The 12,514-nt window shown below is 40.9% G+C and overlaps 1 protein-coding gene across 1 annotated transcript in view; it reads right to left on the reverse strand.

Moving 5' to 3' along the window:
* LOC134456119 (contactin-associated protein-like 2) overlaps positions 1-12,514 on the reverse strand; it is a 293,385-nt gene that overhangs the window by 146,610 nt on the left and 134,261 nt on the right. The window contains exons 7-8 of the mRNA XM_063207552.1: positions 10,887-11,030; positions 8,098-8,356 (exon numbers count right to left, since the gene is read on the reverse strand). Coding sequence (XP_063063622.1) covers positions 8,098-8,356; positions 10,887-11,030 — 403 coding nt within the window. The remainder of the gene's footprint in view (positions 1-8,097; positions 8,357-10,886; positions 11,031-12,514) is intronic.

The following is a 12,514-nucleotide window of genomic DNA, read 5'->3' on the forward strand; positions in this document are numbered from 1 at the left end:
CCCTTTTTACTACGTTACAAACTATTTTAAAGACTCATTGGCTTACTGCCACACTGCCTTCAACGGCCGCTTCCAACGGGCTTTCACTCCATGCAGCGATTGGGGTTGTGAAAGACTGACTGAAAAGCCTAGGCTACGTAAAAAGTAGAGATGCCCCAGATCCTGATTTTTAGGTAACTGCCGGATACCGGATCCACTGCTTAAGATCCTGCCGGATCCGGATAGTCTGAAAAACCCTATTATCCTGCCGGATCTGGAACCGGATCTTGGATCCTGTACATCTCTACTCAACGACAGCGGCCTCACTGTTTTCTTGTGTGTGTATGTAATCAGGAAGTCAAGACAGACATGAATGTATTGTTGAGTATATATGCTATAAAAGCCAGTCAAATTAAACATTCAGAAATCTTTCCTTTAAATTGAATTTCAAGGACTGTAGCTTTGGAACAAATGGAAGTGGTGTACAATATTATTATCTCCTTTTCCTTCCCGAATTCATCAAGCAACAAAATAGTGTTTTTAGTGTACTCAACTGAGAAGCATACCCCGACAGTGAACTCTGCATGTCTTTTGGTACAGTGGTCATAGGGTGAGTTCCCCTTAGTTGCTGTATGACTCCAGGCCAGAGAACTGTACGGCCATTAGCTTCCCTTACACATAACAGGGAATTCTAATCAGCTGGAGTCCAATTAGCCTGTAGGTTAACAACGCAGGAGGGCCTATCCTTTCCCATTAGAGCTGTGTGTGTGTGTGTGTGTGTGTGTGTGTGTGTGTGTGTGTGTGTGTGTGTGTGTGTGTGTGTGTTATACTTACAGTACACTCTTAACAATTTTCCCAGGGGCACAGGCTTTCTACACATGGTGGAGGATACGCGGTGGATGGAATACCATCCTTATCTGAGGATATGTCTATCTGCATGATATTTACAGGTAATGAATAGTCCTTACTAGTCCAGGACCAGCCCTGTAGACCCNTTTGGGTCATTCCAGCTGGAATCAGCAAATGGTCCCCACTCGACCTCCTCGGATTTGCTTGAAAAAAATACATGTGATGGCTTCAACATCATATAGAACATATCCACCATTGCAGATTTCAGCTGTGCATACTTTTTCCACAAAAAATCTGTAAATAAGGACACCCCCTCCCCCTGATTTGGCGTCACTGCCTGAGTGACCATATTCAGACTTAATTATCTCCAAAACTATTTGTGGTAGGTCCATTATTTTTTCAGGGCTAAGAGTCATAGACCTGATGAGCATACATTACAATTTGCAGCACTGTATGTCAAATTACACCTTAATACTGGCCCTCTACTTTTCTTTGAAATTAAAATTGCAAGGGTTTTCAGATGTCCATAAAACCCTCATATTTCAACATTCAAGGTTCATCCTTGGTACATGGTCAGATATGTGCCATGACTTTCACATCACATCATATTTGATATAAGGGTCCAATGGTTGTTGAGATGCAGAGGTCCAAAAATGGGCAAAAACTAATTTATACCATTATTTGGAGCAATATTCCCAATCTATGACACCAGTTGTGAACTTGCTGTTTGGTGTCTCTGAAAGATAATATTATTATTCATAACATATCTAAAATTTGGGATGGTGTTTTGCCCCATTATTTTTATAATGAATTTTAAAAACTCATTCCTGTGTGACATGCAGGTGTACCTTAGGAGCCCTGTTACCTTAGAAAAAAATTGGGTTTACTACACCTAAAATGAATAGCCAAGTCAGTGTACACTAAAACCTAAAATCTCTGATACCAAATAGGTGATTTTATACTTGTTCAGCTCAGTATTTCAGTATATCTGACTTAACCCTCAATTCCATCCTAAGAAGGTGGCCAATCCCCTTGATTTTTGTGTTCCATTTTCACACAAAGATGGCGGCTCATGGAGCCAATGGCATAGTTCCAAAATAGTTCCAGGAAGTCAGCATCAAGGGAAGGAAACAAAACACCATTGTTTGGAGCAATATTTCCAATATATGACAGCGGTTGTGAACTTGCTGTTTGTTGTTTCTGGAAGAGGATATTCTTATTAACAACATATCTAAAAATTGGGATGGTGTTTTGCCCCTTTATCTGTATAATGCCTTTTCAAATCTCAATGCAGTGTGGCATGCATCCCTCAAATCCATCCAAAGTGGCGTCATGAAAAAAAACCCCACCATTTTTTAGAGCAATACCTCCAAAGTATGACACCAGCTGTGAACTTGTTTTTTGTTGTGTCTGGAAGAGGATATTTTTATTAACAACATAGCAAAAAAATAGAATGGTGTTTTGCCTCATTCCTTTTAATGATCGTAAAGCACATTACGGTGTGACATAAGCCTGTGATCAAATAGTGCAGAGGGAAGCGGAAGTGGTGAATTGTTCTGGGCCAAGGACATGGGGGAATCAAGATTGGGTACTCATTACATTGCATGTATTGGGAAGGGGTCTCTTCAGACGACTTTATCCCGGGCCCAGGCAAAGCTGTTTGTTCAGCTCAGTATTTCTGTTTTTTTTCAGGGATTCTGGCCTCATCTTTTTAAGTGTACTATCGGCCAGATGATCAAGTGACTACGCAACATGTTCTCACTGGCGCTACGTTAGCAATAAATTCAAGATGGTTGAGAGAAGTACCATTTTGAGAGAAGTCATAAAAAAACAACCTCTGGAAATAAAACAAGGTGTTCATATGATTTCCTTGATGCAACCTTGACTTCCTTGATGGTGATTTAATATTTGAAAAAAAAAAAAGAAATGTAGGCCTATTAAACAAGTCAGGAACTTTCAATGCTCTGGCCTGTGACAAATGATTTTATACACACTTAACTTTCAATCACTAGCTGCATCTTATGAGTTGATTTTATGAGGTAATTTGCCATTGACATTGATGGTGCATTAGGTATCTGCATTCACATTGTTGTGTGCAACCATCCGTCATTGGCAATTCAATGAGGAACACCTGAATGAAACTTTGAATGAAACTTTATTGTCATTGTACAGGTACAATGAAATCGGTACCTGGAAGGACAATGTCAACATAGTACAGTGGAATCCGCTTATAGTGGTCACGGATATAGTAATCAACCGCTTATATAGATCAAAAAGCTTGGGACAGAATCATTTCTATACAAATACTGTTTAAATAATTCGTTTACAGTGATCAAAAATCCGCTTATAATGTTCATTTTTGTCATTTTATGAATGTAAACATGTGCAAAAAGTATTGAAAAACTCAGTGTAGCCATTTCATTTTTTTACTCCCGCGATTCTTTTCCCGACGTCTGCTTCTTGCGCGAGACTCAACTCGCCACTTTTCCGGGTGGTAGCCTACTGTAGCCTACTCTAGGGGCGCCAACCGAGGAGTGCAAACTCCATACAGTGAATGGGCTGCGCTCTCCCGACAGCACCCCAGTGAACTGCAGGCATGGCTCGACTGAGTGGGGACGCAACCTGTTCACATAGAAACTCTCTGGTGATGAGGCTGTGTACATGCTTCTGTCTCGCTAGCCAATGTAGCCTAACGAGTTAACACCGGGCAGCAAGCACGTGAATCATGTCTCTCTTATTCTGGGAATGAAAAACATAGGCTCTTCGAAACGTATGAAAATTTACCAAAAACGAGCCAACGAGATGTTTTGGCGAAGCTTGGCATTCCTCAGGCTACCTTGTGTTTAAACTGCAACAGCTGTACAGGCTGCGTCTCCCCACGAGTCCCTCCCACTCCCCCTCGCCCTTCTCATCTCTCCTATGCCAGCAAGCCCAGCGCGACTTTCCCAATTCCAACCAGTTCTTTGCGTGGCTTTTTTTAAACGGTGTCCAAAAAAAAAAAACACGTTGTAGGCTACTACTGTACAGCAGGCTATGCAGCAGTGTGTTATTTATCGGCGTGGCAATTTTAAGTGCGCAGTCTTGCGGCGTTTTGCATGCATAACCTGAATCACACTGTGCAGAAACTCGCCAGAAAACTTTTGTGGAATGGGAACTTTACAAACTTATTTGACATCATAAGAGATGACGACCCGTGCGTGGTCTATGCTTTGAAATGCATGTAAGCCTCGTCTTTCTCAGCGCTCATTTTTGCCAGACAGGTAGAGACAAAAAAAGGGGTGAAATAATACAAATTCGGTTTTAGTAATCAATCGCTTACAGTGTTCAAATTGGCTCGGACAAACGTGACCACTATAAGCGGATTCCACTGTATTTATTTCAGTAAGGATACCACCACCATGCTCAGGGCACTTCGGTCAGGGGAGGATGATGGGGGGCGGGAAGTTCTACAATCAGGATACCTCTTTACAAACTGTCTCCTCCTATGTGTCATCTCTAATCAACTTTTACTTTCCTATGCGACCATAAAACAGTCCCATCCCCGCCAACAGTCACCACGACAGAGGTACCCTGACTGTAGAACTGTGCCCCGCCCCCAATCCACCACCATATCTGAACGCTTTTGCATGCTGCAAGGGTTCCTTTCGGCTTCTACAATCTCACCTGGATCGATGTGATGATGAACTTTAAAAGTAATGAACATTGTCCACAATTATAATGATGTAAGCAGCTGAATTAGATCGCAACAATGTGACAAGAACCACATGGTTGTCTGGTGCCAATACGAATTTCTGTGCCTTCAATATTTACCTGATGTTGAATACTGCATGCAAGCAAACTCTTCTAACTAAAACTCCAGGACCATGCTGTCAAAATAGTCTGAGGGAATCTCTAGCCAGTATGAATTAAGTTATTTTGCAATACAGCTGATAACTTAACGAGTAAGACACAAGCTTCATAGCAAATATAAAGTTACAGGTGCTGATTGAAAGACTAGTTAGGATGGGAGTCCTTGTTGCAAACAAGAGTGCTACAATTCTTTAATCCTCTCCTATTTCATCACTTTATTCCAAGACTACTACTACCGCTACCACTACCACTACTACTACTACTACTACTACTACTAAAATGATGATGATGATGATGATTATTATGATTTTACAATTAAAATAATTAATGTCTATCAAAGCCATGTGCAATGTGCTATTCTTGCTGTGTGGCATTAATCAATTCATTTACAAGTGTTATGGTTTCCCTAGAATTTGCTTTGTCATTCACAGGGTAGCCATCTTGTTTTCACTATTAAGGTAACATCAGAGCCATGGATTTGAGAGTTGCGACAAGTCGGTTGGTGACATGGTCCTCATAGCTTCAAGTAATTGTAGCCAATTGAGATTTTGAAGTCCGTTATAAAAAGAATGAGGCAAAACACCATCCCAATTTTTTTATATGTTGTTAAAAAAAATATCCTCTTTCAGAAACACCAAACAGAAAGTTCCTAACTAGTGTCATACATTGGAAATATTGCTCCAAACATTGGTGCGAATTAATTTTTTCCGAACTTTGGACCTCTGTATCTCAACAACCATTGGAGCCTTTTGTTAGATATACTATGATGTGAAAGTCATGGTACATATCAGACCATTTACCAAGGATGAACCTTACATGTAGAACTTACATCCCACTAAATTGCATGCATACACAAATTCAGTGAAAAAACAGAAAATACTGTGTGTATTATGTGTAATGTTCCACCTTGGTTAATTCATTGTGATTTGAGCTTAATTTAAGCCTAGGCCTTTCTCATCACATGTATTCATTCATTGTTTATGCTACAGTATGATGGTCCCTAAAGTGTTAAGAAATATGAAATGTTAGATTTACATTTATAGTGGCTGTTCCTTATTCTTAATAATGACCTAATGGGCAAGCACATGGCCGAGTTCTTCAGAATAGGGAAAAGACCTTGAACATGACATTGACCTTGACATTGACCTTGACCTTTTAAGGACTATACTGACACTATACTGACACAAAATAATCATAGCAATATCAGCAAATAACTCCTCATGCCATAATTGAGAATTTGTTTCTCATTTTTACAATGGAAGTCTATTAACATTCTTCACAATCACACATTCTCCTCATGGATTTGTCAGAAATGAATTCCTCTCAAAATATTGGTCAGAATTGATGTATGACATGTGTATAAACAGTTTAAAAGTAAAAAAGACATAGGCAATGGCGGCCATATTTGGCGGCCATATTGTGAAAAATCTGGCACTATGGGGGACGAGCACCTCCGTGATTTTTAATGTCTAGGAACCCACTAAGTCAATTCCAGTGAGAAACACCCCCAACTCAAAATTGCGAACGGGTCTACAGGGCTGGTCCAGGACTATACCTGAGGAAATGTCTATCTATATGTGGATGTCTATGTGTATGATATTTACAGGTACTGTATTGTCCTTACCTGAGGAGATGTCTATCTGCATGGTATAGTAGGTACAGTACTGTATTGTCCTTACCTGAGGAGATGTCTATCTGCATGGTATAGTAGGTACAGTACTGTATTNTTTTTACCTGAGGAGATACCTATCTGCATGGTATAGTAGGTACAGTACTTTATTGTCCTTACCTGAAGAGATGTCTATCTGCATGGTATAGTAGGTACAGTACTGTATTATTCTTACCTGAGGAGATGTCTAGCTGCATGATATTTACAGGTACTGTATAGTCAGTCCCTCCAGTTTTTCGCGATTCAGCGATCGCGTGGATTCATGCAAATTCAATGATATTCCGCATAATTTCACGATGCCACGTAATTCCTGTAAAGCCGCATTTTTCCCGCAAATTTTCCCCTTTGTCCCCTTCAACATTCTGTGGAGTTTATTGATTTATATTTTCGTCAAAAAATAAAAATGTGACTACAATACCACCGGAGACGAAAACCAATAGGAAGCATTTTTGTTAATATGTTCACTGAAACACTAAAAATAATTGCCTGCTATTTTGCAAGTCGCGACCCTCATCTCAGCTGCTCCGCATCTCTCTCCTCCCCTCCCTCACACATAGGCCTACACGCAGGCGTCGGTGCTGCACAACCGTGACCTTTTTAACAGCAGTAGCCTACTTTTCAGTGCAATCCTGGCTGGAAAAAAGTATTATTGCCCATTTATCCATGACGAAGAAGTGTATGCAGTCATGAAATAGTGACGGTGCTGTCGCACAGTAGCAAACATCTTACGTTACATTTTTGCGCAACTTCTCCACTCTCCCCTGTCGCTTTCATGAGCATGCTACCCGACGGTCGTTGTCTGATCTTTTTTCAATGTTCGCTAATGTTTGTAATTTAAGGGTCTATGTCTATGCGTAGGCACAAGCCTTCTGATAACTATCAGTGCCGATCGCAAAGGATTCGGAAGTGTGGAGTTTTGCAACTTGTTTCAGTCAAGGACACCGAGATAGGAAGTGAACGGCCCTTCCACGCTTTCACTGTGTTATTGCAATAAAGTCTTGCGAATCCATGCAACCATGCACACAACCATGTCAACGAGAGCGTGTATGCCATCACAACTTTGCATCAAGCAAATAATATGCAACAGCTTGCAATACGAGCACGAGAGAGAGAGAGAGAGAGAGAGAGAGAGAGAGAGAGACGCGTCTTCCAACAGGTGACATTGTAACGCTTGCATACAACCTGGCTACTGTACCCCGCGACGCTCTTCATTAGCCTACTGGTAGGCTATACCACAAGTATTTTTTCATAACGCGCAGTCCCGTTTTCCCCCGAAGTCGTTCTAAAATATCGACAGAGATTTATGAGTGTCGCGGCCATGATTTTTTTTACACATTGGACGCACTGGCTTATAAGACGCTCTGGCAGTTTTTGACAATGTTTTATTATTGTCAATATTTTATTATTCTATTATATAGGAAGTGTGTTTCTGAATCTCTCTCTCTTTTGTCTTAAGCCTGCTTAGACTGATTGTGGTTTTCAGTTACCAAAAAAATCCAGAAAGGGGTGCAAAATCCCTGCAAAAAATGAGAAAATGCCGCAAAATCTTAGCAAAAAATGAGAAAATGCCGCCACAAAATCAGACATTTTGCCCGCAAAAATCACAAAATCCCAGTGCAAAATCCTGGAGGAACTGTATAGTCCTTGAGATGTCTATCTGCATGGTATAGTAGGTACAGTACTGTGTAGTCCTTACCTGAGGAGATGTCTAGCTACATGGTATAGTAGGTACAGTACTGTATTGTCCTTACCTGAGGAGATGTCTATCCTGGTGTTCTTCTCCTGTGTGACGTTGATGTGGACGGCCACCTTGCCCTCTGTCAGCACCAGCTCCAGCATTCCGTCAGCCAGCGGGCTGAAGAGCAGCAGACCGTTAGGGTTCCACGTGCGGAACTGGAACCCCACCGACACCATGTTGTGCTCCCGTCGCCCTGGCAACTGCAGGAAGCTTGTGGCGTTGAAGAACACGGGAAAGGTGTGTGACTCCACGCAGGAGAAACTCAGGTTACGCTGTTTGTGAGGGAGGAAGACGAGAAGAGAAGAGCTGTAGGTTAGCTTTAACACTGCTCACTCACCATACATATGTATCAGCCAAATGCGGAAATCTCAAGCCCTGGACTCGCCCTCCAAAGATCAATGTAATACGTGTGGTATGTGAGTGATTCTCTAATTCGCCTACACTTTTAAGTCCGTGGATTTTATTTGGCAATTTCACTAACTATTAACTGCATCCAATGATGTTTTGGACATTAGAAAACATTTATCTTTCATATAATACAGAAAGTGTAGACATAGCATTATTTCCCTCAGCAAGAATGAATATTTAATACTGGTTTTGGGCGTTTTCATGCCGTCCTGTTTTCCAAATGTCAGATTCAGTCTTCATATTAGCATGTAAAAAAACTTGTTTTGCCCAAGACGATTGCAAATGTTGATTCACAGTAATCATCACAATATGACAAAACTGTCAGAAAGACCACTGTCCTTTCCATTATACATGAAATTTGACATTTTGTGTGTGTCCACGAAAACTGTGTTAACCGTGTCACGGTCTGAAACCTCCTCCATAAATCAGTAATGGTTTGGTCTTAGGCCATATGAATAACATCACGTGATGTCATAACCTCTTTGGCAGGATACGGGAAGACTTTTTGGTAAATTTTGAGCTCCATCCTTCCATAATTTAATCCATTCTTTTTCATGTTCTCATAGCGGGAAAATTGCCTGTCAACGGTGTTATCAACATATTCATAAGAATCTGAATTAGAAATCACATGTAGAAAAACACAGATAAAGAATACAGATACATGAATTGATTAAGGTGTTGTGGTGGAACTTCTGAGGTCCTCAGTTAGCACAACACCATAAAAATGGCTGAAATGTCAACGGTGTTACCGTCAATGGTGTTACAATTAAGTATGACAGTCAAGGTTGCCAGATGAGGCTGATGATTTCCAGCCCAAAAAGTGATCAAAATCCGCCCTAAAAACCCGCCCAATTATATTGATTTATATGGCAATGGGAAGGTTTTTCTGATAGATGAAATTTTTACCCGCACACGGCCATCCTAAGCAGCCCAATTGGGCGGGGACCAGCCCAATCTGGCAACACTGATGACAGTTGAGGAGGAGTATGTTTTTGCCAATTTATATCCATATTGACAGACAAACAAACAAAATAATTTGTGTTCTAGGGAGATGGGTTTGTCTGCTCTGTTTTTTCTCCTAAAAAAGTGCCGACTTGTTCCCCTGCACTGTTGACCGTAACACAGTGGAGTAACACGGTTGACTGTTTTGAAAGTGTTTTTGCGCTATTGATCCCTTATGTGTTGGAAAAATCCTATGAACATACACTAGGGATTATCTCTGGAGAGGGAAGTCTTGTGTAAGGAGGGTGACTATATTCAAATCAGACGTTACAGGGATTTATGATGAAAAATGTGTCAGTCTGTATCACAGTGACTCATAAAATCCTACTTATGAAGCTCAACAATCACATTTTCTATATCAGTTGCACAGATTAATGACAACATTACTGCTAAGGGACATAAGCACTTTCAAACATATATTGTTTCAACTCTGTAGTATTTTTATATATGTTTGAAATGACATAGTATTTGTCCATAACACTGTTGACAAAATAATTAAGCAAATGTTCGCTTTCATTAGAGTATTTATCAAATGATTTAAAATTAAGCTTGGCAATTTGTTTGTTTGGAAACTTAAATATATACACTATGTAAACATCTAGGTCATTTAGTTGAAAAAAAATACTGATAATTGACATTTTGCTTTTGCCAAAAGCGTAGGGGAATCGTAGAATCACTCATATAAACATGCCAATAGCTGAATGTAGGCCAAATCAAGGACCACACATGTCTTTCAATTTAGAGATTATGGTCCAGTGCATCTTTCTAAGAATTCATATAAATTATTTACATGTACTGTATGTACTGTATTTAACACCGTCATTCACACATACTCCTATGGAGTAGACTTGCATTTAATATCCCATGGGAAGGCATTAAAGGACTGTGAGGCACACACTGGGTAAAGACGAATATAGATTCTCTGAAATAGGCGGATATTCAACGCAGGTGGACTCCAGTGTGTTACGTGGATTGCAGTCATGAAAGTCGATTGGAATGCAGTCATGAAAGTCAATGAACCAAGCTGTACAATGACAAAAAGACAATTAATGTAGGAGTGACAACTCTGGTTTAATGGTGATATCTTTTCAAAGGTGACACAAACATCCTCATTCTTTCTCCTCAATAGTGAAAGAGGGCATCGAGTGAAGTTTAATTGATTCATGGAAAAATTCAGCTGAGATTGAAAAGGATCAACACAAATTTAAACTGTACTGATAAGGTGTATTCCTTGGAATATCTTGATTGCAGAACCCTTACAGTCTAGTGAAAAAGCAAAAAAGAGGTAAAGTAACCCCCCCCCCCCCTCACCCAAAAAAAAAACAAAGAAACAATAAAAAAATTTAAAAAATAAAAACAGGAAAGGCAGAAAGAAAAGAAGAAAAGACTCACAAAGCTCGATACATCCAGCTTCTTCCGCCTGGCCAGGTCAGTGATGTTTTCACCGTTGTAGTTGATACTCTCCATACAGCCTTTGAAGTTCTTCCTGCCACCGCTGACAGGCTTGCCAGAATATGGCATGCCTCCAAAACTCAGCTGTGGGTGAGGAGCCAGACAAGAGGACAGACACTGCAGTGAATAAAATGGACTGGGTGAGTCTTGAACCACCACATCACTGACACTCATTCTGGCTTTAGACAATATATTATTATTGTCATTATTATCATCTCATTTGATCCACAACATTATTTCAACCACCCTCAGGTATGCAGCAAGTGTATTTTCATTTCAAATGAATATATTGCTGTCCATGTAGCCTTCCATTTACGCACACAATACAGCTAAAAACACTTGCAGCTCATAATTATTGTAGCGACACACACCACCTTTACGTCAATCAACACAGACCTCCCTGGGCCTGTTTATAGTTTAACTTCAACTTTACATTATAAAAATCAACCAAGTCAAAATTCATGTAAGCCCCTATCCAAACATACAATCTTTACTTCAAAGGGATAAACGCAACAGAGCTCCATATTTTATAGTGTCACTTGAACTTAAAGGCATCTAGCTACTGTAAGTCAATTAGGCTGCTGTTTGAAAGTAGAGCCTGGTTCAGTGGAGCCGAAGATAAGTGGCTTGACAACACAGAGAGATTTATTTCAACCCAATCATACAAACAGATGGAGTTTAAACTGGACTCCATTTATCTTTGGTTACATTCGAGATTGCTCTATTCTCAGGGTGTATTCCGACACAAACACATAAACGCAAGTCCAAGTTGATACATCATCATACTGAATCTTACAGTTTAATTTCCCTGCGTTTTCGCCGGCAGTTACGACGGGTGAGTAGCGTCTAGTGTGGTGCAGTGGCGTTCAGTGCCGCCATGTTGTGACACACACACACACACACACACACACACACACACACACACACACACACACACACACACACACACACACACACACACACACACACACACACACACACACACACACACACACACGCACACACACGCACACACTTGCACATGTGACAACACACACACACACACACTCATGGGTGAGCAGTTAGGGCGTCAGACTTGCATCCCAGAGGTTGCCGGTTCGACTCCCGACCCGCCAGGTTGGTGGGGGGAGTAATCAACCAGTGCTCTCCCCCATCCTCCTCCATGACTGAGGTACCCTGAGCATGGTACCGTCCCACCGCACTGCTCCCCATGGGGCGCCACTGAAGGCTGCCCCCTTACATGGGTGAGGCAGAAATGCACTTTCATTGTGTGCAGTGTGCAGTGTGCAGTGAATACTTGTGTGCTGTGGAGTGCTGTGTCACAATGACAAGTTTCCCAATGGGATTTCACTTTCACACACACAAAGACACAGACACACACACACACACACGTACACACACGCACACGCACACACACGCACACGCACACAAAAGATTATTTACAAGTCACAAACATTTCTTTAGCAAATTCTCACTCTCCCACAGTTCTTTTTGATCACTTTAGAGTCCCACAGCAAGTTACAGCAAAGGATTATACAGCGTTAAGAAGCAGATGTTATTTCCATGTC

This window comes from Engraulis encrasicolus, chromosome 9 (assembly GCF_034702125.1).
Source record: "Engraulis encrasicolus isolate BLACKSEA-1 chromosome 9, IST_EnEncr_1.0, whole genome shotgun sequence".
NCBI lineage: Eukaryota > Metazoa > Chordata > Actinopteri > Clupeiformes > Engraulidae > Engraulis > Engraulis encrasicolus.